We start from the raw sequence: 25,031 nt of genomic DNA, 5'->3' as shown, positions 1-25,031 counted from the left end.
ACCTGTGGTGCACAGATGACTGGCAGTCCACAAAACATCAGACAGTCCATGGAAATGTTTCAGCTCTGAAACAGAAACCCTTATACAGGCAATTATGTACTGACTGATGTAAAGAGAAGACACAATTTTTTACTTTATTTTTTTAGTTACAAGTTTTGTAATTATATCTACCGAATTGAAGTTTTGTCAAATATTAATATTTTGACATTTTACCAGTTCTGTGTGACATCATCTCTGCTTAAGCAACAGTGCAAAAAGAGCTTTGAGTTCCTTTTAGAGGTTTGGGTGGTCCAGTGATTAGGAAAGGTTGAGAAACATTCTTCCATGTTCTTACTGCAATTGAGAGGGAAACTGGCATCTCCAAGGAGCTTCCATTGGAAGAGGCAGTGTGTTGCACAGGGAGCTGTTGGGTCAAGAGGAGATGCTTGGTACAGATGGGACAAAGGAGGATGTACAATTGTGCCTCCTACTTGAGCAGTTGCTTCTGAGTACTGAGCACTGCATTCGCCTTTCTGCTTCCGTGTTCTCAGCAGACAGGGATGGTATCTTGGGAACTTTCAGGCTAATCATAAAGATGGATGAAGACCTGAGTGCTGCACAAGTACTGGCCAGTTTGGGTTGCTGTAAAACCTTTGTATGACAAAATTCCTTCTATGTCCTCATTAGGTAGCAAGGATCTGAGTCTAAGAGTTCCTTCTGTTGACTTGTCCACTTGACTTGATCAGGGCCACTCAGATTTCAGGTAGGTCTTGTGAGGTGAAATGGCTAATGGAGGGATGCATCCATGTCATCGGGCTCTTTGCAAGCAAAACACTGATGTGGCAAAATCTCACTTAAATCACCTGTGTTGTTGAAGTTAATCATGTACTGCTTTTTGCAGGGGAAGGTACCACATACTTTTGTTATCACTGGTATGCTACTTAGATTGCAAACTCTGGGGAAGCAAGTCTCAGTATTTTTTATTTTACAGCACCTAGACGGTTGTTAGTCTCTAGTTGGTTCTCCTAAGTTCTTAGTAATAGAAAAATAAATGAGGTCTGAATACATACGACTCTGCCTTCTGGGTGAATCATTTATGAGGCTGATCCTGTGCTCCTTCATAATACCTCTGTGACACCATTACTGGTAGAGAGTTCATGCTCTTTTTTTGGCATTTCACATGCATGTAGTAAGACAAGATTCCTGCTCTGAGGAACTCCAAATCTAAATGGATGAAATACAGGCAAAACAGATGGTGAGCAGAGTGGTGAGAAGGAGCTAAAAGAAGTGACAAAATGAAAACTGTGTTTTATCTTCCCATGACTTGTGTGCTTTTGAAGAGAATGACTGAGATAACAGGACACGCCTGCTCATTCCACAGGCAGGACTTGGGAAGACACTCCAGACCTGGAATGCCATTCCAGAGCTAGAAACATGGGTGGTACTTTCCCAAACTTTGTACACAGAACCACTTCATCATTGGATATGAGCCTCGGAACAGGCGTAACTGCTTGGCAGAGTACCCTGCTTTTTGTTTCCTGTAGTCACATTTTGCAAGAGAAGGGGAGGACAGAGGACTTTTATTTGCTCTGCGTGGTAAAGCAGCGACCTGCAGGCTGGTAAAAGCAGTGCAGAGCCAGAAGAAGGGCAAGGATGGCACCCAAGAAGGAGAGAAGCTGGTTGTACAGTAAGTAGAAATGAAGAGCAGGGATTATGTTTCAGAAGGGATGCACATTTATATGGAGGCAGAGGATTAGGTGTCAAGTTGGAGATTTACTCTTGGCAGTGACAGGGGGACAGCTGGTGTCACACTTAGCAAAGGCTTGTTCCTTCAAATGCTACTTGCTGCGTCCCTTACTGCTAATGCACTAATTGTTAATAAATAAACATCCGGTTTCGAAGAAGGAATCAATCAATAGGTCAATAAAACTGCAGTCTCTCTTTCCCCTTTTTCTCTTATGGAGCCCATGGTAATATTTTGTTTTCCAAAATGGCAGATTTTACAGGACAACAAAACCAGTATTGAAGAACCTATTTGTGAGGAACTACAAAGAATGCCCCTCATGTCTGGAATTTTGTGCCTTTTTGGATGGGTCCCAGGGATGCCAGAGCAATGTGTGTAGCCTGCCTGTGAGTCTACCAGCCAATGCAGTGCTATCAGCATCAACAAACAGTTGCAGCTCCTACACAAGAAACACTTCTGTTGAGTTCATACTGCTGCTTCCTTTCATTCAGCTCAGTTGAGCTCATTTATTCTATTTCTTGCTTCCAGCTTCCAAGTAAGTGTTTATAGAGGAAAGCCAAAAACTGCCAGACATTTCTGGCCTCTTGTTTTGGAGGGAGGCTTATGACCAATAACCAACCTCATACAAGGAAAGGGCAGATTTTGTATGAGAACACTGGGTTCAGCAGTGCTGTAAATTCCCTGTGGGAAGAGGGCAAGTTATTTATTCTTTCTTAATTTGGTATCTGTAAAGTAGTCTTAGAGATAATCTCTGTCCATCTAAGCTACCAGTTCTGTTTTACATGTGATAGACCCTGATGTGGACATGAGGCACATTCTCTGGATCAGAATTGGAGGGGCAGGGTAAATATGAGTTTTGAGCTGAAATTTGCAAGCGAAAGGTCAAAAGTCCAGGGATGCTCTGGGATGTTTGTGGCAGAGCTCTCCTGACTGTCAGTCCCTGAGGAGCACTCATGATGGAGTGAAAGCAGGAATCTTGGGTGGCATTTCAAGGACACCCTTCCAGGGAGAATAAATGGGAAACACCTGATGAAGGCAAAGAGCAGGGCAATGATAGGAAGATGAGCTTCTCTGGTCATCACAATATTTCATGGTCACCTTTGTCTTGATATCTTCAGCACCAGTGCTCTGACACTTGCTGTGAGCATTGGGGAGAGCAGCTCCCCCAGGCTGCAGGTCACAGCAAACAGCCCTAGTGATGAGGTTGCTGTTCTGCCTCAGGCAGTTCCCACAGGATTGCTCTGTGCCATGCTCTGCCTTAGGCTCTTCTGTGGATAAGCAGCTTGAGGTTCTTGAGCCTCATCCTGCTCATGGAAGGGTTCTGCTCATCCTGCTGTCTCTTCTGGTGGGGACTTGGGAGAACATGTTCTGTGCATGTCTAAACTTGGACCTGTGAGCCACCCATATTATGTGATCCACAAGAAACTATCCCCAGTGTTAAGTCAGCCTGAATAACACCATCTGGCTCCTAAAACCTACCTGCAGAATTCATGGTGACATGTGAAGGAGAGACATGGATGCTGGAGCTGCCCTGAGGCTGAAAGGCTTTGGGTTTAGTCACATATTTCATGGGAGAAGATTGAGAGGTTAGACTGGAAAAGGAGCACAAGACAGGTGGTTCTGCAGAAGTAAGTTGATGGTCAGTGTTTAGATTCCACTAAACATGTCCCTCTACAAAAAAGCTCTCTATCCTAGCTGGTGTTTTTTGCTGGAGATCACAGCAGAGAGGCTGGGGCATGATGGACACAGGCACTGAATGAGACTTTCCCGCTAGCAGGTGATCTGTCTGGGTCTGAGTTGAAGCACATTGACAGGGTAGCTTGGAGGCTGCTTGCTTTTTCTCTGGTTTAATTGTACCTGTTTTGCAGCTGAACAAAGGACGCTGCTTTCCAGGTTTATTGTTTTCATTCTGCTTGTAAGGATTTCAGTCAAAGCAGAAGGATGTTGCTGTTTATAAAGAACATTAATAATTAAATTGAGATACTCCAGGGAATATACCCCATAAGGCTGGATTTGTTGAATTTAAGTAGATCATAATAATTTCCATGGCAACACACTCTGCTGTCCTATATACAGAAAGGGTCTTTCTCATAGGATCAGATGCGGAGGGGAAGCTGTTATTTAAAACATACCTTAAAAACCCAGACACTGAACTAAGAGTAAATGGTTTCCTGCATAAATGTTGTAGGAATTTTCTCATGCTTGTTACACTGTGCTCACCTCTTTTCATAGCTGTCAGAGTGCCATCAGTCAAACCAATCCCCTGCTGACTCTGATGATTTAGGGGGAAACTGAGGTCTAATGATCCTTTCTCAGGATATCATCTATCTCATACATATATCCATACCTAGGGATATATATAGCTATAACTGTCATGAGTCTGTAACATAGGCTGCTGTGGTCACCTGAACACTTAGAGATAATTGAGAAACCACACATTCACTTAGAAGATTTGGAGATTCTTTGATCTATCAGGAATTGCACCAAGTCTTTTTCTTTAGTCTAGCAATCAAATTTAAGTGTATCATTTTATGTGCTCAAAAAAAGCCTTACAGGCACATGATCAGAGTTACAGAATCCTTGTGAAATGAAGTGTGATTATCCAAACAGAAAAGATGGAATTAAATAGAAAGCTTCTTGATGTAACCTTCTAACAAAAACCCCACAGTATATGAGGGGAAAAAAGTAAGTTCATCTCTGGAATAACCACAGCTTCTCTGTTTTGCCCATAGAAATAGACTAAGTGGTCATTGCCCAATTTTAATGAGAACTGCCACAAAAATTCCAAGTCCTGGCTTGTGGTAAACCTGAAGGATCAAGGCTGGATATTTTGCAGGCAGACTGAATAAAGAGCTGGAAAATGCTGGTTCAGTGCAAACCTCGGTTGTTTTCTCATCCCTAAGGCAATACCCGGGCTACAAGTTGTGTCAGCTGGTGCAGCTCTGCTGAAGTCAGTGAGCAGTGTAAATCCACCCAGGTCAGAATCCCAAGGCTGTATTTGTAGCTTGGAGTGGTGAGGGCCTTGTAGAGGGTGCCAGCTGGATCCTAGAAAATTGAATATTACAGGACAGAAGTTGGCTTGTTCAGTGGAGGACTTCTGTCCTTTATGAGCTTCAAGTTAAACTGCCTTTTGAGTGTTGACAGATTGAGGATAGAGGGCTCCTAAAAGCACGATTCTGTCAGGACAGTTACCTAATCCTTTCATTTTAGTATTGGAATTTCATCACTAGATAGGAGTAGGGGTTTACCTGCACTGTAGCAGCCAAAGCCAGTTGATTGGGTCGTCCCAAAGCCTCTAACCAAGACACCTCTAAGCTCAGCTCTGAAGTTCTGCTGAGCTTCACTCTCCAGCTTTTCTCTACCAAGTGTTAATACCCACTGAAAGCTGAGGATGAAGAGCATGACCATCTCATATTTAAATTCAGTCTGAAGAACCCTAATGCCTTATTGCACCCTACCACGTGTTTTTAAAGCTACTTTTTAATCATATCAGACAGGTAGAAACTGTAATGTCTCATGCTTTGTGCATGTGCCCTTATGTGAAGCTCTGTTATAGAGGGTGCTGGCTATCCATGGCCTGCTCTTAGCTTGCATCCCTGGTCCTGGCTGTCTTAAATCAGTGCTGCTTTGCAGCCTTTCCAGACCTGGGTATCCCAAGGGCTCACTGACAGCCATTTCCAGGGCCTGAGGGGATGTGACAGATGTGATTGATGATGCAGACCCTGTACATGTTTCCACAGATTATTCCTAGATCTCTGCAGAATGAGCAGAGCTGTCTGAGAGACTGAACAGCCAGTGAAAGATCTTGCCTGCTGTCCATGAGGCAGGACATGCATTTTAAGTATATAAATACTATGCCAGATTTTACAGAGTACTTGAAAGTGAACCACTTTGCTTTCTGTGTAGCTTGTGGTAATTCATAGTTAATCTCATGTAAACCCATTCTGTAAAACCACCATCCCACCCCCCACCCCCAAGGCTTTACTTATAAATTAGATATTTTTTTCCTCTTTGATATAGTGTGTCCTGAGGTTTTTGCCCTCAGATGTGCAATAAAACCACTGGAATAGCTCAGCATTCTTTTTCAATTATTATTCTGCTGAGGTTTGCAGATACTTGGCTGTAACAAATCAAGTCCCTATTCAAACAGTATTATAATTTAGGTATATTCTTGAAACCAAGAAAACTCACTCTGGACAGTCAGTCCATAAATGGCTGAAGTCTGTGTAGACTCAGTTCTTCAGACACATTTTATACAGCTGTGTGTTGTGCTTGATGCAGTTTAACCATTTAATTTCAAAATAGTGATGCTTTGTTTCTGAGAATGGCACTTGCAACACTGTCATCCTTCCGTGTGAATCTTCTTGCCTGGGAAGGAGAACAAGCACTGGACTGTGGCATTTAAACCAGCAGTATTAATGAATAAGAAATGATGGAAAAGCATACATAAGCTAGCAGGCAGTGTGGGCGTTCCCACAAAAAGTACAAGCTGCCTTCTCAAGCAGCTGCTTGCTTAGAAATCTCTGTACTGGTCCTAGAAGCATTGGCTGTCTTCCCCTTTGCTTTCCTCTCGAGTTATTTCTATGAGGTCTCCATTTGGCTCCTGAGCCTCAGTTTATATTTTATTTTATATTTTAAGTAGCTGTAAGGTGTATGTGTGAGAGAGAAGGTGAGAACGGAAAAGAGGTGAAGTCACTAAGCCAATAGAAAGGGGAGAGGCAAAGCCTTTATAGTTTGGAATTGTGCAATGCATTGGCTTTTTATCCAAGCCTGAAACGAAGTGGTATTCCTCATGGTGTAGGAATGGAGCTGTGCCTATGTCAGGCTTTGATCTGAACACATTTGTGTTTGGGGAAATGCAGAATAGAAGAGAGTGGCATGGCTTATCCCTCTGTAATGCTCTCAGCCAAAGCCTGAAATTCAGAGAGATGTGAGAAGTGTGGGAGAGATCAAAATTGAATGCAAATGGGAACATGGCATCTTCTGACAGGAGGAGGATTGAGTATCTGGGTAGTAATACTGCTGTCTGGAGGCATTAAAAATAACTGAGTCAACCCCCTTCATCTCTTCACCAAATCGTGAAACTGGATTTTAAATCTCAGCTTTTATAATATGTGCATATATTGCATATATCTGTCGGCATCAGATTCTTTGGTCTGTACTCTGAACCTGCGAGGTTGTTTGTGTGCTCTTTTCTGAGAAGCCATTTTCTGATACTTTATTCTGAACGGAGATGCTCCCCAAATAGCTTCCAAGAAATCACCTGATGAGATTAAATGAACAAATGTGGGGATTGGCAGTCCTGCTTTGCTAAGCTGTGCTCCCAGTGAGATTGTCTGGGTGTAATGTGGAGGTGGGAAAGGCTGGCACAGAAACAGAGCGTGGAAACTGCGACTTCTCCCTCCAGCTCTCGCACTGGCTCTGCCTGGGCTTGGACCAAGCTGCTATTTGCAGTGAAAACCATTTAGTTGCCAGCATGGTCAATGGAACCTGTAGATACATGCCATCTCAGGTTTCTCTAGAGATTTTTACCCTAAGAATGTCTCTGTCCCAAACCTATAATCTCCAGATGTCATTGTGAAGCTCTCAGTTGAAGTGATGTGAGATGTTTCAGTAATATCCCTGTCCTCGCTCTTCAGTCCCCCCTGCACTTAAGGTAATAGCTGGTTGCTAAAAACTGTAATGCAGGTGAATAGTAGTTGTACTATGAAAATTGGTGGAAGTGGAAAAAAATCCCTTCCTCTGTCTTATCTTTAGTTAAAGACCCAAACGTCACTTACTAGGACACTACAGGGACTGAAATTTAGAGTATTTGGTGTAACAGGAAAGTGTTTAACCTGTTAAGCTTCAAGGAGAAGCTATGGTAAGTTTGGAAAATAGCAGACGTTGAAAAAGGAAATGAATGTTGGTCAAGAAATACAAAACCTGGGGATACTTAATGAGATAAAATTATTTGGGAGGAACAGGGAAGGAATTGTCTTTTCGTAGCAGAATATATTCAGTTGTGGGATGAATCATTATGTAGGAAAATTAAATAGATGTAAAGAGACTCCAAAGTTCAGAACAGAAGCCTTGCATTTTAAGAAACATCCCAGAGTGGCTAAGGAAATGTGTCTAAATTCCAGTATTTCTGTCTTGAAATGTACACTTGTACGTATATCTTCTTTGTTGAGCGAAACCAAAGGTATTTTAGAATGCTCTGTACAAATTGCACGAGTTATATCTGTCACATGCACCTGCAAAGTGAATTGCAAGTCAGAAATGTTTTAACTTGGGCTGTGGTTCTGGGCAATATGCAAGTGTTACTCGGGGAACGGCATGAATTTTGGAGGCTGTGCAACTGCATCTCCTCCTGGGAGTATGTTGGTCCACCCACACTGTGTGCTGGTATGGTCTGAGCCAGAAACAGCAATATCCTTCCCAACCCCAGCAAGTTAAAGGCACAACAGATGCAGCTGTTGTGTGTCAGCAGTGCATGATGAATGTCCAGCCAGGGGAATGCTCAGCTGGGCCCACGAGGAACCAAAATGTACAATGGGGATCTGAGAACTCAACTGTTTCCCAAAGGCTTGGAGAGAAATAATCGAGGATGGTACAACTTACAGAGGTCCTGGTGTTTCTGTGCTTAGAGTCCTGCTATGCACTCAGTTATGGTCCTGAAAAGCCTCTGGGAATTAGAAGGTCAGAGAAATTAAAGCGTCCTGAACCCTGGAGTGTGTAGTTGTCCTGTTACTAACATAGATCAACCCTTTGAAAGTGCTGAATATAACACTTCTTATGATCAATTCCATTTAATCTTTCTTCATTTAACCTGCAAATAGAATTCACCAACTTCTAAAGGATGAATTTAGGGGCTCTGATGGAGATTGTCATTTAAGAAAGCCCTTTAAATCAATTTTAGCTTGATCAAGGCTTTGCTGGACGTTGTAGCCTCTGATCCTTTTAAAAATGTTTATAGCATGACTATTAGCCATGTATGGGTAATTTACTTTCCCTATGAGGTTCCCAGCCCCAGCAGAAGAAAGGAGGTGTCATTTTATCTCCAGATATGTACCGTGGGTTATGGTGTTTGGCATGGAAGTAACTAGTGGCTTTATGTAAGAAAAGAACATGCAAGAGCATTACCATAAAACCATTATATTAAACTGCACAGTTAATGACACAAAGCCTTACCCTGTGAGTATGTGGCTGTAGAGATAAGGGAAATCCAGTTGTTCTTCTAGCTCCCCTACAATGGCTGAGCAAGAGACTCAAAGCAGTGTTTGTAAATATTCATTTCATCTCCTTACCCCTTGTTTTGAAGCTCTTTGCTAACAGCAACCCAGTCTATGTTAAGTCACAGAGTTAAACCAGTGTGGTGCTTCCCTTAGCAGCCAAGTTTGGTATTCCCCAGCTTATCTCTTTGGGGACAGCACCACTTGCAAAGCAAAGGGGGTGATGTAGCTGAGCAAGAAGGTTCTCTAAGCAGCAAGGAAGAGTCTCCTCATCATTTGGGGAGTGGGTCCCTTGTGCTTCTGTACTTCTCATGATATGCATGGCGCAGTGTTGTTGTTCTCCAGATCTTGACACAGAATTGGTTCAATAAGAGGGTTATCCAGCAGGTTGAGGAAAGTACTTGTTCCCCTCTGCTTGGAAAGCGTGAGGGAGTGTCTGTCTGGAGCAGTGTGTCCCATTTGGGTGTCCCTAGTATGAAGGCGGCGCTGGCCAAGTGCAGTGAATCCAGTGGAAGAGAACTGGAGCACATGGTGCTCCAGGAGAGGTGAGTGGGATGTTTGTTCAGCCTGAACAAGAGATGGTGAAGGGGAAGTGTCATTGCTGTCTTCAAAAATGTGGTGGGTTGGTACAGAGAACACAGAGCCAGGCTTTTTGTGGAGGCACACAGCAAAACGGTGAGAGGCAATGGAAACAAGTTGCAGCAAAGGAAATTTTGTTTAAATATAAAGAAAAAAATTCTCCAAAGGGGGTGAGCAAACACTGGAACAGGAGTCCAGAGATGGAGATACTGAAAATTTGACTGGGCAGGGCCTGTACCAACCTGATAGAAACTCAGAGTTAGTCCTATTTTGAATTAAAGACTTGTAGAGACCACTTCCTACCAAAATTACTGTGATTCCAGTCTAAAGGACACATTTGTATTTCTTACTGTACATTCACTGGACAGTTTCCAGTAGCACACTAAGTGATACCTGTCATGTAGGTTTTGCTCTTTCTCTTCTCAGATGGGAGAGTGTGGGGAAGAAAGGTGTTTACAGTGGTTTGGTTTAGTGTTGACGGGCTTTTTAAATATCTCACCTGCTGCTCGTTGATATGGGAGAAAATGGGCTCACAATTTATGTTTGGCAGGGGGTCAGTGCTGCTGCTTAGTTACCAGGTGAGTCTGTTCCTCCAGAGTCAACCCTGGAGGAAGTGCTCTTACTCTCTATTGAGCACTATCGATCAAGCTCCTTAGAAGTCCAGAAGCCACAGTGCTGGCTGTCTCCTTCAGGAGAACTCCAGGAGGTTCAGTAGGTATTTTAATGTGGTGACCATCATGGGCGAGTATGTGAAGGAGCAAGATATGGAACAAGAGTAAGCAGGCTGCCACTCCTAGTCATGTTGGTGTGCTTCTCCTTTCGTGTGTGAGCCCTAGTCCACTGTCTGCCCATGCATCCCATAATGAGTCTCACAGCCCTGTAGGTACTAAGCACCCCCAGTCTGTGAAGTGCTCTAGAAAGCCTCTCCCGTTAACCTGTCGTGATCGGTGTCACTCTCACAGGACTGATGCTGTCCTGGAACAGCCCTAAGAGGTGACTGGTCAGTGTATTGTTTAGGCTCCCCTACCTGCTGTTTTGAACCACTTATCCTAACACTATGGTTTAGGATTAGCCACTAAATGGTCATTTTTCTTCTAATTAATTTTAATTAGAGACAAATAATTTTACTGTAGTTGAAGCTGAATTCTGAGGTGTAGCCAGCAGCTCTGACTGATTATTCATTAGTGATCCATGGCTTCAGTACAGAGGCTTGTTTCCCTCTGATTTCCTCTCCTTCATGTCTGGGTTAGACTGGGGGCTGGTCTGTATCAGTTTAGCTCCAGCTGGAGATCTCTCCCTCCGTGTTTATCTCAGTTGCACCATGCATTTCATTACAATGCTGTTATTAGCTGTATAAAATGGAGGGATTAAAAAAGATGAATGAAATGAGAAAAGACTCTGGAGGAAAGAACTCTATTAAATTCACACTAGAAATCCTTGTCAAATGCATGTGGGAAAAGACTAGAAGTCTTTCTTTTTCAAGCTGGGTGACAGTGTCTCATTTTCCTTCCTTTAGAAAAAAAAAGTAAAAAAAAAGTAAAAAAGCAGGTGCCCAGCCCCTCCCTCCCTGAAATGTTTATAGCACCCAGAAGAAATACCAATCTGTGTCTGTAGGCCAGAAAGAGAAGCGTGGTTTGCATGGCCCATGAACTCCCAGCAATGTCACAGCTGTTATATTTAGCATGTGGCATTCTGACACCCCTGCCAACCACAGCATGAGGATGGGCTGAATATTCTGAAATTACCTGTAGAATCATCTTACCCTAGTTTTTCTACACTCTTGCTTTAAAACTGGAGTTGAAAACTGGGCACAGTTCATGTTCCTGACATGATCTTCCCGTGTCATTGTAATATATCTCACTTTCTTGTAATTTAAAATAGACACAAAACTCTGTGAAGTAGAAATAATCAGAAATCAGTAGTAGTGCCATCAGCTTTGGTATTAAAGACAATAATATTTTTACTTTGAAATGTGTTATCAAAATGAGAAGAAATGTTTTAAACATGGATGTGGGGGGTTGTTTGTTTGTTTGTTTGTTTACTTAACTAGGAGGTAGAGCTTACAACTGAGTTGGGTCCCACACGTTTCAGTGTGATTGGTCCCTCCAAATATTTGGTCTTCTGGTTTTTCTGGTTAATGTTCTGGAGTCCTCAGAGATGTAAGCAAGTCAGTTCCTGATGGAAGGAGTTATGCTCTTTATTGTTAAGTTGCCAGCATCCACCATATCCACCATACTAGTGGAAGGTGTTCCTGCCCATGGCAGGGGGTTGGAACAAGATAATTGTTAAGGTCCCTTCCATTCTGTGACTCTGTGGTATTTACAGAAATGCCCAGACAGTAAGATTTTCTCCTCAGGCTGTTTTGCACCAAGCTGGCCATGACTGTGCCTGATAGCTGTTCCTGTGCTGAACTGCATTCCTTGGCTAGTGTAGAGATCTGCCCGGGCTTTCTGTCCTCCTCCAAGAGCTTGTGGAGATTCCCAAAGCCTACTGAAGCAGCCTTGGGACTACTAGATTTGTTTCAGTGGATTAAATCATTTGACATCCATGGGAAGTCAACATTTTCATGGCTTTAGCTGAATATTTGGGCCAAAGAGGTGTTCTGGTTTGATTTTCAAATTACACTGGTGAGCTGAAATGTTCCTTGCATTTAGTTAAGCACTTCTAGTAATGTTCTGTCCCGGGGAAGCTGAGGTAACAATACTCTAAGGAGGTTATGTTGCAATTGATTTGGATGGGTTATAGTTTAATTTAATTTTTTATTCCTGTTTTCTATCCCATGAGTACACCACTGAAAGTCTAAACCTGTCTTTCAGTGAGGGGTTGACAAACAGGAGCTTTAGTGTTTCTCACCACTTCCTCAGACATCAAACCACTTATGGTTTGATGGTGGAAGTCTTCCATAACCTGAACTGAGGTTTTGGATACACAGAATGTAGTAGGATTATGCTCTAAATTCAGATTTCTCTATGTGGTTACGCTTCCTAAAAGGTGATTCATAGTATCAGTCAAAATAATTCCAGAATAATACTTGCAGCATGATGGGGTATTCTATGAAAATAATGCAGAGCTTCTTTGTTGATATGCAGTCCATGTTTCATACCTTTTTTAGCCTAGAAATTAGTTTGGTTAGGTTATAAGTCTCTTTCTGTTCCTTTTCATATCACGAGCCTACCATAAATCTGTAGGCTAACTCACAATGCAGATTTTAGACCATCTGTCATTTCTGGAATATAATGTCAGTGCTGCTAAAAAAGCTTTTTCCCACATAAACATCCCCCTCTCCAGAGTCAGGAAAAGCAGCCCTTCCCATCTAAAACATACCATTTAGTTTTCAAATTGCCATTTATTTGGTTTGGGAAAAGGCAGAGCTCTTGAAGCAGGAACCACAGATTAGGGAAACCATTGGGGCTCACAGGTGCTGAGCCCTGGCTCTTTGGAGCAGCGAAGCTGGGTGCAGATCTGACCCGGTCACACAGCAAGAGAGTGTTTTCTTCTCTAGAAGGCACAGATTTTACTGCTCTCAGTATCACACTTTGATGAATTATTTCTCCGTCCCCGGAAGGGCCTGTGCCAGCGCTGGGAGAGGGCTCAGATCCGCGGGCTGCTTTCTCCTGCCGTGCTGCTGAGCTGGAGCACCGAGAGGGGAGGAGCAGCGACAGGGCAAATGCCTCCGGGGAGGCCCACGAAACACTATCTCCTGCGGGCAGCTGCTCGGAGCCTCGGGCGTGTGCCAGGCACAGCGTTCCTGTCAAACGCAGCTTTTCTCCATGGGGCCGGGCCCCACACCAGCCCTGCACAGCCTCCACGCAGACCCGCTTTAAAACATTGCCTCGGTGACAGACACACTCCCCTCGTTTGTCAGCGCTCTGGGCCTGGCAGCCCCACTGAAGGCAGCGTGAAGTAGTACAGACCAGCTTAGTAAGCCTCTACCTGCGATGAATTTGCTTCCTAAAATAGCTGCAGAGCCGTGGGGTATTTTTATAGCAGCTACACAGGCCTTTTGTGTCCTGAAGGACTGTAAAGAAAACTTTGAAGCTTTGGCTTGTGCGTAAGCTGATGCGGTTCTGCCTGAGTTTGAAGAGAGCCTGGAACAGTAACCTTGGGGAGGGTTAAGTACCTGCCTAATCTTGACTGGGCTTTAAATATGATACTTAAGGGTGTCAGTGTAAACATAACCCTGTGAGACCTTTCATTGCTGGTAGTTTTAGTGGGAATGTCAAATTTTAATAGGCATCACGTGCATTATCATGATAAACCCAATATTTTACAAGGTCTCTCCCTCAGCAGTAGTGTTATTTTAGCATTTCTGTCTTCTTCCTGTAACAAGAAGTGGGGGAGAAGGGAAAAGTGGGGACAAGTTTGTCTTCTTTAGACCTATATGAACATAGGATCTCAATGTGAGTAAACATAATAGTTCGCAGAATCATTAAGATTGGAAGAAACCTTCAAGATCATCTAGTCCACCTGTCAATCCAGCACCACCATAACCACCTCTAAAACCATATCCCCAAGTGCCACATCCAGACACCTCTTGAAAACTTCCAGAGGTGGTAACTCTACCGCCTCCCTGAGAAACTTACTCCAATGCCTGACCATTCTTTCAGTGAATTTTTTTTTTCTAGTGTCCAATCTGAACCTCCCCTGGTGCAACTTAAGGCCATTTTCTGTCATCCTTTCACTTGAGACATGGCAGAAGAGACCTTTCAGGTGGTTGAAGAGAGCAGTGAGGTCTCCCCTGAGCCTTCTCTTCTCCAGACTGGACAACCCAAGTTCCCTCAGCTGCTCCTTATAGGATGTGTGTTCTAGTCTCTTCACCACCTTTGTTGTCCTTCCCTGGACATGCTCCAGCACCTATATGTCCTTTTTTGAAATGAGGGTCCCAAAACTGAACACAGGATTCAAGGTGTGGCCTCACCAGTGTCGAGTTGAAGGGGACAATCACTGCCCTAGTCCTGCTGGCCACACTATTGCTGATACAGGGCAAGATGCCTTGACCTTCTTGGCTACCTGGGCACACACTGGCTTCATGTTCAGCTGGCTCTCAACCAATACCCTCAGGTCCCTTTCTGCTGAGCAGCTTTCAAGACACTCTGCCCCCAGCCTGGAGCACTGTATGGGGTTGCTGCGACCCAAATGCAGCTGTGTGACAGCTCCAGGCTGGCCAAGGCTGCTTCCTCCACCCGTCCCTGCTGCCACGTTGCTTCACCTGTTTGTGCCTGGCCATCTTCCAGCTCCCATGTGAGGAGTGCCCTGGATGGGAAAAACAAAAAAGGGCCATATCAACTGGAGAGCAGTATGTGCTGCTTTGGGAAGATCAAGACTGCTTAAATTAGAAGCACCAAGGACAGCCCTTGACTTGCTATTTCTGCTGGAAGGACAGTCAGGGTCCCTGTGCCCTGCAGTTAGAGCAGGAGAAGCGATTGGGTTTCCTCAGCCGTTAGGTTACATTAACCAAGATGAAGTTTCAGTTTGCTCCTTAGTAGAAGGTGGATCTGGATGGAAAGCAGAGTTTTTGTGTTAGACACCGAGTTCTCCTTGGCCTGCCTTGGCGCTGTGGGTGTGCATGGTGCTTTGGAAGCGCTGATGAGGACAAGGACTGAGCAGATCACCCACCAAGATGGTACAGAGGAGTGTTTCCTGAAGCAGAGGGATGTGCGGGGTGACTGTTTAAGTGGAGCTTTACACCTTGTTGATACCTGTGGAGTCAGTGCACGACTGGCTGAGTGACATGGGCACATCTGCACAGTTGTGTTTGGGGACTGAACCAGCCCCACAAGGATATTTGATTCAAGCTGCAAACGAGTGAGCCTGATCTGTCTCAGGGGTGTAAGGACCCAGCGCTTTCCTTGGGGGATATTTTTGTCACTGATATTTTCAGAGCGTATTGGGATGTAGGTCTTGCATGGCCAGGTATCCACATCTCCTGGGGCCCAGGGTGGGGATGGTGTCAGCTGTCACCCTGAGGGAGAATAGGCAAGTTCCCAACTTCCCTGGAGCCACCAACTTCCCTGGAGCCACCTTTCTGTTGCAAAATGACCACAAAGAAACTGCAGGAGCCACCTCTCAGGGAGTATCAGCCCAGAACCTCCTCTGCAGCTGGTACTTCCTCCACCCCAGTCCTTTCTTGAATATCAGGCATCTGACCTGTCCAGGGGCTCACATTAACCCTTTCCCTGGCCTTGTGCACTGCTTATTTTCACATCCCCGGCTGCTGGATTTAAACTGGGAACCTGTGGTGCAAAGACAGTGACATTTATTTTTAGTCTGTGGCACTGTGTGAACGTTAATTAGGACTGATAATAAGGAACACAAACCTATTGGCACCCTTCTTGGTGGCTTCAGCGAGGAATCCTGGTGTGGTGACAGCTCAGTTGCTGCTCCATGTGTAAGAAGCTCACCCTAGCCAGTGAACATATTGAGGAAACAGGAAATATCTCAGTGATTCCCAACTGTGTCCATCTCTGGGAGCAGAAGTTTGTCGTCTTGGCTGCTGTGTGCCAATGAAATGGAAACATTAGTTATTTATGGGCAAAATAAGGGCTGTTCTATTTGTGTTGGGGTAGTAAAATGTTCTAAGTGTTTGGGCAGCCTAAACACCACTGGTGGCATGGTAACCAGAGGAGCAAAACTTGGATGGCTTGGGATGTAGACGGCGCCGTGCTGGTATATTTGTAACAGGTTACAAATACACAAACCCAGAAAATACCCCCGTGGTTAAAAATGCTCAAGGGAGTGGAAGTGCAGGCGTTTCTGGAGGTAACCTGAGTCCTGGTGAGTACTCTTGAGAATCTCTGAGAGTCTTTCCATTTATTTAAGTGGCTGCTTTATGGAATGATAGAGTTAATTTTGCAGATAAATAACTTTTCCTTAGGGAAAGCAGCATCACCAAATCATGAGAACTCATGGGGGCCCTCCCAGGCCAGGGTAGCAGCTCTGAGGCTGATCCCCAGGCTATACCCTAGATGTTGTTAGGAATATTGTCACATCTGGGATAGCCTGTGCTATGTGCTGGTCAGATCCCTGTGCCAGCAGATCTGGAGAAGGAATAGAAGGATATAATAGCCAGGGCTGGCTGTGGCTGTACTGGTAAGTGGAGACAGAAGGAGCTTTGGTGCTGGTGCAGCTGCTTCCCTGGAATATGACAGGGTTTGCTAAAGAGGAGCCAACAGTTCAATTGCTTTACTATTCCCCTGAATAGTAAACCCCACAACATGGTAAGCTTCATCCTCTCCTGTCTTATTTAGTGGTAAACTTGAATAATGAAAACCAAAACCAAACCACAAACCCTACGTAATGTAATTATATAAACAAATACAGTTAGTCTGTTCCACAAATTACCTCCTGGGTTTCTCACCTTCTTTTGGTTTCATTGTCTTGACTGAGTTGAGCATCCCCTTCCACTGCATCGGGAGAAGGAGAAAATAATTTCAGTTATTTGTTTATGTTGTAAAAAACAATTGCAGCCCTACAATACGAAGATCCCTCATATGGATCTTCCCCAGTGCTCTTCCAGACACTTTCCTTGCCCTTTTCCTTTCCCCTCCTGCCTCCACTGTGTCCCTTTTGACAAAGAATGACCAGAAGCGCATGTAACGATCCAGACTGGGGATTGCTGCTGCTGAGGTACCTAATAGGATTATAAGATTTTCAGCATTAATCCTTATCCTATTCTTTAGGCAGACTAACCTTTTCCTTAGATTTTTGCCTTCTGTTGCACAATTATTTGACTCTTCAGTAATTTCTTTACAGCTGCTGTTCTGTCCTTTTTTCAAGGCGATTGTAATTGGTGTAGACCTCCAGCATGGAGCACTGTAAGGGCTGTCAGGCTGCTGTGGTTATTTGTTTAGTGCTGCAAGTGAGCTTTTCCTACCTCACTGATGGATGTCACCACTTCCTTTGCCTTTCCCCTTACCCCGAGGGTATGTGTTTGCTTTAGCCCAGGCTGCAGAACATGTTTCTGTAGCTTGAAATGTAGCAATTACTACCTCCAGCTCTAGGAGGTTTGCTGGTCAGGATATCTACTTCTGCACAGAGGGTAAGGGGGCCAAGGCTTTCCTGGGTACATGCTCATTCAAAGGAGCTTTGAAAGATGGAAGTGGGTGGGGAGTGGGTTGAACTCTGATTTCCTAAGGAAATGAGACTTAAGCAGTCTGTTTTTCCACTGCTGCTAGTTTTTTGGATCTGCAAAGTGATTGTGGCCAAAATAGATGGGTTACAGAAGTCTCAAATATTAAGTTTCTACATTATTTCTGAGAATTAGCTGCTGAATAAGAGATTGTCTCGTAGCAGTGTCCACCAGGAGGTGAAAGCTGCAGTGTTGACTCCATGGGTAGGTCCCTGATTTGGCTGGCCAGGCAGACAGTCGGTGCAAGTAACACTGGAGTCACAGCACGTGTGGGTCCCAGGGCAGCTGGCAGCTGTGGGAGGGAACTGAGGGCCTGTGCTATGATTTTGGGGATGTGTGAGGAAAGCTGAAGGTCCTGTGGTGTGGTTCAGAAAACACCAGGAGTGTTGCAGGAGATTATAGAGATGAGGAGGAACTAGGGAATGATACATTTGAAATTTTTATGACTGGACCTCTCAAACTGTGGGCTGTCAGGATAACTGCCAGGGAACAGCTTGTTTTGGAGGTGATGGGCTGATTTGCAGTGGGGGGAGAGGAGCACAGGAGCCTCCAGGGTGTGGGAGAAGACACACAAGGAACAGCAGAGGAAGAAGCTGGTGGCACTGAAAACATTAAAGGAGAGAAGGGACTGAGGTGGGATGTGACAAAAGGCCAAATCAACAGCATTTAGGAACAGGCACAGAAAGCAAAGTGAAGTTACTTCAGCTTGGTAGGCCAAAGGGGTGGGGGAGGAGGGAGCAGGGGAGAAGTTTAAACACTGGTTCATCCCGATGGGGTAGAGACCACACAAGGGAGGTAGAAAAGAGACTTGGACAAGGAATGATTTCGTGGCCTGGGCAGAGGGACAAAAGATCAGCCTTGGGTTTGTGTATAGCGTGCAGGAGTGATTTGGCAACAGTCTGAGCACAGGGATGAAGGAAGGCAAGAATCAACCATAACTTGAATTACACAGGAAGCTTGGATGAGGGGGAAGCGAGAAGCATTGTCTTCAGCAAGGGAGAGGAACTGAGAGAAGAGATAGAGGATTGATGTGTGTGTTTGAATTAAATCAATTGTACTCAACCCTGATCCAAAGCCAAGTGAAGACAGTAAGTTCAAGAGACTATTTGAAATATCTCTTTGTGCAAGTATTTGTCTTTAAAACCTTGAGTATGCTCTAGAAAAATGCCCAGACATCTTTCATCTTCCATTTGTAGGGTGTGCCCAGAGGTTAAGTGATCCCAAGCCACATAGTAAGCCACAGCAGTGACAAGACTGGCTTCCAACATTCCTTGAAACAGTTTTCAGTCTGGTAGACCATAGCAGTAATAAATGTCCATATATGCACACAACACACCACAAGGCAAATCAGTGAAACTCTCAATCTCCAGTTTAGGGAGAGCACATCACCTTCTTAACTGTCCCTTGCTCTGCCTATGCAAAATTATTGCACAGTTTCCTTCCTTCACAGCATTTTTTCTTAGTTTTTTTTTTCCTCTATTTTTATTGTCAGCAACTAATTCTTTTCTAGTGATGCTGTAAACTGTTTTTTTCTTCAGGATCCAGTGACTTTCTGTTGCCAGCACAAACTGAGGAAATGAATATCAATCATTCAGTGATTATTTGCAGGAAATAAAAGCGTGAGATAGCAGCCAGCCCAGGCCAAGAAGGAAGGACAGCATTGCGGTGCTCTTTATAAGGAGAGCCAAAAATATTATCCATGTGCTCAGCTGTTTTCTGAATATTGTGGAGCTTTCTTCCTTTTGTGAGCTCTACTTTCTCTGGATTAGGTCCTGCTACGATTGAACTTGGAGTATTTGTTATTAGCCTCAGTGAGAACAGGATCAGACCATTGTCTGTCTGTCTGTCCTTGCCTTAAACCCCTGTTGCTGTTTGGTAAGATACTGCAAGGGACAAAAACACGCTTGGTTTCCCAGATCCTCTCTGAGTGTTGGTGTCTGATCCTTGCAGATAGCACAGCCCCTGTGGGTGGAATAGGTTCGGAGCTGGCTGTTTGCTGCAAAGCTTTTTGAAGCCAGTGTGAAGCCTCTGTAAAATATCAGATCCCCTCACTCAGTAGCTGCTTTTCTGAAGTCTTCATTGTGCTCCAGGTTCTGCTAAGCTGTGCTACGGTGAGCATGATGAATAGCAGGCAAATTGCCTTCGGTCACTGCTTTGGAAATCAAGATGTGTGTTGGCTCACCCCATTCTTTCATAAATACCTTCTTGAGCTACGGGAAGTACCGTGGAACACCATATCCCAGAGTGTTAATTTTTAATGTGTTATGCACGTAATGGACTTGGCTGTAATTGTGAGTCCCACGGCACACAGTCACTGCTGGCAGGAGGGAAAGGATGACTGCAGGTCTGTGTGGCTCCACAATTAGGGACTGAAACATTGATCATTTTCATTCCCAGCAGCAGTGGAAACAGTTGTATGAATTTAAAGCAAAAGCTTTAGTGGAAAAATGGGTACCTGCAAGCCAATAAACATCCCCCTGCAATCTATTAAATTTAGACTTTGCAGCATCATCCTCCTGCACTGAATAAAACCGACTGAAACCTGGGCAGGGCAAAGTGGTTTTGACAAGCCTATGCTTATGTCCGGAATAATCCAAGTGAATAAGCATGCAGGCAGTGATGCAGAGAGGAGTTAGTATAAAAAATTCTCAACCTTTTTTTCTCAGTAGTGCTATTTTTAACATACAGATCCTTATTTCTTTCTTACATGAAATCTTGAAGCTGACAGCATCCCTTTCAGACTTGCAAATGAAAGGAAACTGTCTGAAAGAACAGCAGAGCAGGGATTTTTAGGCCTGATTCTGTTGGTATATCTTGGTTGGCAGATTCTTCCTCCTTTGAGGAAGAGCCCAAATTGACTTTAGTGAACAGTGCAGGATTCTTCCCTTTATCAGTTTTAATGTAGGATAAGACCCTCAGCATTCAAACCCTTGTGCCAGGAGAACTTGGATCCTTCTTTATTGTCTACCAGCATTTCAGAGTATTGAATAGAGGTGGAAGGGATTTTAGACAAATGATTCTCATTTTACCCTGCCTCTGAAAGCAATACTCCTACATTCCTGGTGTCACAGTAGGTTGTTTTGAAATCAGATTCTTAATTTCCTTTTTAAAGTGTGATGGCCTTGGTTTGGTTGTTTTGTTTTGTGTGTAACTCATAGAGTATGACCTGTGGAGACCATTCTGAAAGGAAATTCATCCTGAATCCCTGCTCTTCATTCATGTCACTGGCAATAGTTTCTCTGAATTCAGTGATGCAAAATCACTCCTGTACTGTACTTAGTGCACTCAAGCTTAAATCAAATCCTAACACTTTTTACTAGTGGAAAGAACACATTTAAAACACAGGGGGAAAAACAGTTCTCTGTGACAGGAAATCAATTTAATCCATTTATTGTTTATTCGTTTTTTTCCAGGCTTATATTTGGCACACTTTACCCCGCATATTATTCTTACAAAGCCGTGAAATCAAAGGACATCAAAGAATATGTGAGTAATGAGGTTTGTGGGTGTGCTGTGGGTTTGTTTTCTAAGATTGCTCCTCACCACATTGTGAAGGTGTTGCCCAGGTTCTGGGAAATCTCATAAACCAGTACAAGGGGCAGACTGGCCTGAAGGTGAACTGACTGATTGCTGGGCACAGATCTCAAATAAGAAGCCTTGGGTTTGTGCTTCTGGCTCCTCTGCTGAGTGGATGTGCTCCCTGACAAGTGTGTGCTGTTCCTCTGGTGGTGCGAGCTGAGCTATATACAGCCGACTTAAAAGGCATTTGGCATCCAGAGCTTTGTGTGCTCTCCTTTGTTTCTGAAGAGCAGCATAAATCAAAGCCTTTTCAAAAAGCCTTGAAGCTTTAACTGCTCATTCAAAACAAGGATCAGAGGAGGCAACTGGAAGCACATACGACTGAATCCTCAGACGGAAACATCCTGCCTTGCAGAGCGACCTATTTACAGGCAGGTCTGGCAGCTGGGTGTGCTCTCTTGTCCTTTTGCTGAGAAATCTTCCCTGGGCCCCGGTTTCTAAAGGCACATTGGGGCCATCAGGGAAAGTGATGTGTGGGAGAATCAAAAGCACTTGCATGCTGTTGGGGTCCTGTAGGATTTGTAGTGCCCTTCACAATCTGAGCTCTGTTGACTTCATTGAACCCAGCTCAGCCTCCAGATCTTGACTCTTCAATCCTCTCAAGATCCTAGGGATGACAAGCCCATTTTCTCCTCTGGGTAACAGCATAGATGGATATCCCATTAAGTCCTTAGTGCAGGCTCAAACTGGGACTCATTGTGGCTGCTGAGATTTTTTTTTTTAATCATTCTCCTCCTTCAGAAAATTATTTTGGATATTTTGAGGGTCATAAGTGTTACAGAGCACAGCAGAGACTTCAGGCAAAATATCCCTGCAGCCCTTGCACAACTATGCTTCTCAGGGTCTGTACACTCTTTGCTTGAAAACGCTGGAGACGTGCATGAACATCCCCAAGTAGTGTCTGCTACTGGTACTTAATGTTTCCATAGTCCCTTTCCAGAAAGTATTTTGCTGAAGGGTCCAATTCCTGTTGGAAATTCAGTTGCGAAAGAGGAACTCACATCAGACGCATGAGGTCATGACCCAAATGTGAGAACAGCTGATGTAGGACCTGCTCTGCACTTAACAATTGATTTTAGTTCAACACACCAGTTGTGGCACTATGTCCATTAGGGTTCGGTTAAAAAAAATAATAAATGAAGTAGTAATTTACACTGACAGTCAGAGCCTTCATTTTTTAGTCAAAACTGATATCACTTTAGGATATATTGTTTTCTGCTGGTAATAGTCGTTTTGATAAATGTTGTTCTAAGCTGATCCAAGACCATCCACACCATGTCTTGGTTTATGTTTTAAAGTTTTGCTGGCAGTAATGTCTGAGAGAGCCGTGCTGGCACTGAGGCTCTGAGGAGTTGCAGTTATGTAAAAAGCCTGGCAGAAGCTGCCCTGGGAAGACAGTGCTCTCAGGCATTTGGCAATGCCATTATTGCTGTAACACTAAATATAAATATACATATAAATCCCAGGAGAGCAGTTATGTAGCTGAGTGACTGGTGCTCAGGAAATAATTCCAGTATCTACAGGGAGATGGAGAGAGACTACAGGTACTGTCCCCACTGTACTGGGGAGAAGATGGAGAAGCTGTTTCTGAGCTGGTGAGATCCAGATTTGTTGACACCTCCATCCTCCCTCCCCCAGAGCAACATCTGGTGTAGGAAACCTGCTTGTACTGCCTTCTTTCCAGCCTTCCCTTGCTCTATTGCAATTATCTCAGCCTTAGATAACACAGTCCAGTTCTTTAATTCATGGATTTTCATGGTTTTTGCTTCCTTAAACTTTCCAACATTCCAGCAAAGCTGCTTGGGGTACTCTGTTTTCAAATATACCTAATTAAAAGACAATTTTCACTTAAATTAACAATCTTTGTCATACTATCTCTTTCCAATCCCAAGAAGAACCAAAACTGCATACATCAGAATAGTTGAGCTGTGCTTCTGAATGCCATTTAGGGCTCAGAGACAAAAATCCCCAGATTCCTGAATTCCTTGAGATACTACAGTTCACCTGACCTGGTCCCCAGAGAGTCCCTCTGTTGGTGTCATCCTAAAGGACACCATACATGCATCAACCCCGCAGTGGAGTTTCCCTAGCTGAACACAGAGACAGCACAGCACATGCTTGCACTGCCAGTGTGAGGTGAAACACTCTCACCTACGCCCCGTGTAAGGGATTTGAGCTAATGCCCCCTTGCCCTTATCCTTGCCCTGTGCCCAGGGTGTGGATGGGAGCAGGCACAGCCACTCAAGTGCTGCACACTGGTTTAGGAATTGTAGTGAGTTGATTGTTCTCCTGAGCCCTGGATCATGGGATGGGCACTCACCTCTTTACCTCTTCCAGGCTATAGATATTATGTGAGTAATTACAATTTATCTTAACTGTAGTTTGGCCAACACCCTAATAATAACATTTGCCATTAAGATGAGCCAAGTGAGACTTTTAATGCCCTGTGATAGGGCTGTGGTGCTCTGCTGGTCAGTGGAGCTTCTGTAAGGACAGAGTCAGGCTGCTCTTCTTCTCCTCAGACCAGTCCTAAAAGCCACAGTCGCTTTCCCAAGGGCTGTGGAAATCTGATGTGGGTTATGTGCTGAAGTGAAGGACACTCTGGCACCTTCAAGTCCACAATGATTGTTAAATACATGAGGGAAGGCAGAGGAGGGGTGGGTAAGAATTTCTGTGAGAGTTATTTTGTGCACTTGTGCCTCTAAGAGGTAGTTTGAGGCCTTTGGGGAAAAATGAGCCAGCTACTGTTTTTGTTCCCCAGGTCAAATGGATGATGTACTGGATCATATTCGCGCTCTTCACGACAGCAGAGACCTTCACGGATATCTTTCTTTGCTGGTGAGCACCAAAGGGAGGATCTTTGGCATGAGAGAGAAAGAAAATGGAAATGTTTACAAGGGGGGGAAAAGGGACACAAAGGTGCACTGACTCCTGAACACAGGGTTAACAGCTTCAGGTGCATAGAGGTGTTCTGTCTGGAGGAGCCACACTTCCTTTCCCAGTGCTGTCAGAGGAAAAAGAAGAAAGAAGTGGAAGTGCTCAGTGATATCTCATTAGTGAGAAATCATTACAGGAGTCTCAGTCCCTTCCTGTCAGAGAAAGGCACAGCTGATTGCCCCGTTGGATGCTTGCAGAGGTCATCACATAAATAACAGTGGCTTTAGCTACAGGCATAGTTCTGGACTTGCCTGGCTGTATCCTACAGTAAATACACAGACTATGGGAGTCAGGCACAAACAGCCCTGCAACACAGGATTTTTTATGTTGCTGTGTGGGTGTTGTTCCTGGGATGTTTTGCTGTTCCTGGCTAGGCTGGGTTTATGGTTTGATGGGGGGCAGTTAACAGTCCATACTGATGTGGGCTTTCTGGTACCAGTGAAAGGATTCCTGGTCATCTGTCAAGACCAGAGCGCATAAATGCCCAGTTATCAGATTCAGTTCCTTAAATTTGGATGCTCAAGTATGGAAGTGTTTGTTGCTTGGTTGCTCTTTTTAGCAAGGCCTTTCTAGTGGAAAACAGTGAGATCAATTAGACTTGAGGATAAAAATTTAACTGCAGAGCATGGCCCTCACTTACAGGCTGTTCCTGCATGCCTCCAGTGAGTCTTCCAGACAAAGGGAATCGGGGGTACTTGGCAACATGTCAGATCTTTTGAAAAGGAGATAAAAGACATTACTGTCTATCTAATTTGCATGCAGATCTACCTCCCCTTTGTTCATCTGGAACTTTGGTTTTTGGAGGATGTATTATGTGGGTCTCTCAGGAGTTGTGACAGAGGGCTTGTCCAGCCTGTGAAATCAAGTGTGC

At 44.3% G+C, this 25,031-nt stretch overlaps 1 protein-coding gene across 6 annotated transcripts in view; it reads left to right on the top strand.

Annotated features, from left to right (window-relative positions):
• The window catches only part of REEP1 (receptor accessory protein 1), a 75,427-nt gene that overhangs the window by 5,982 nt on the left and 44,414 nt on the right, over positions 1 to 25,031 (top strand). For all 6 annotated transcript variants that reach the window (XM_051798628.1, XM_051798630.1, XM_051798631.1 and 3 more), the window contains exons 2-3: positions 21,058 to 21,130; positions 23,985 to 24,061. In XM_051798628.1, the coding sequence (XP_051654588.1) occupies positions 21,058 to 21,130; positions 23,985 to 24,061 (150 nt within the window). The remainder of the gene's footprint in view (positions 1 to 21,057; positions 21,131 to 23,984; positions 24,062 to 25,031) is intronic.

This window comes from Manacus candei, unplaced genomic scaffold (assembly GCF_025592945.1).
Source record: "Manacus candei isolate 608988 ecotype Guabito, Panama unplaced genomic scaffold, ASM2559294v1 h1tg000048l, whole genome shotgun sequence".
NCBI lineage: Eukaryota > Metazoa > Chordata > Aves > Passeriformes > Pipridae > Manacus > Manacus candei.
Note: the sequence above shows the minus strand (reverse complement) of the source record. Positions and strands in the feature narration are given on the sequence as shown.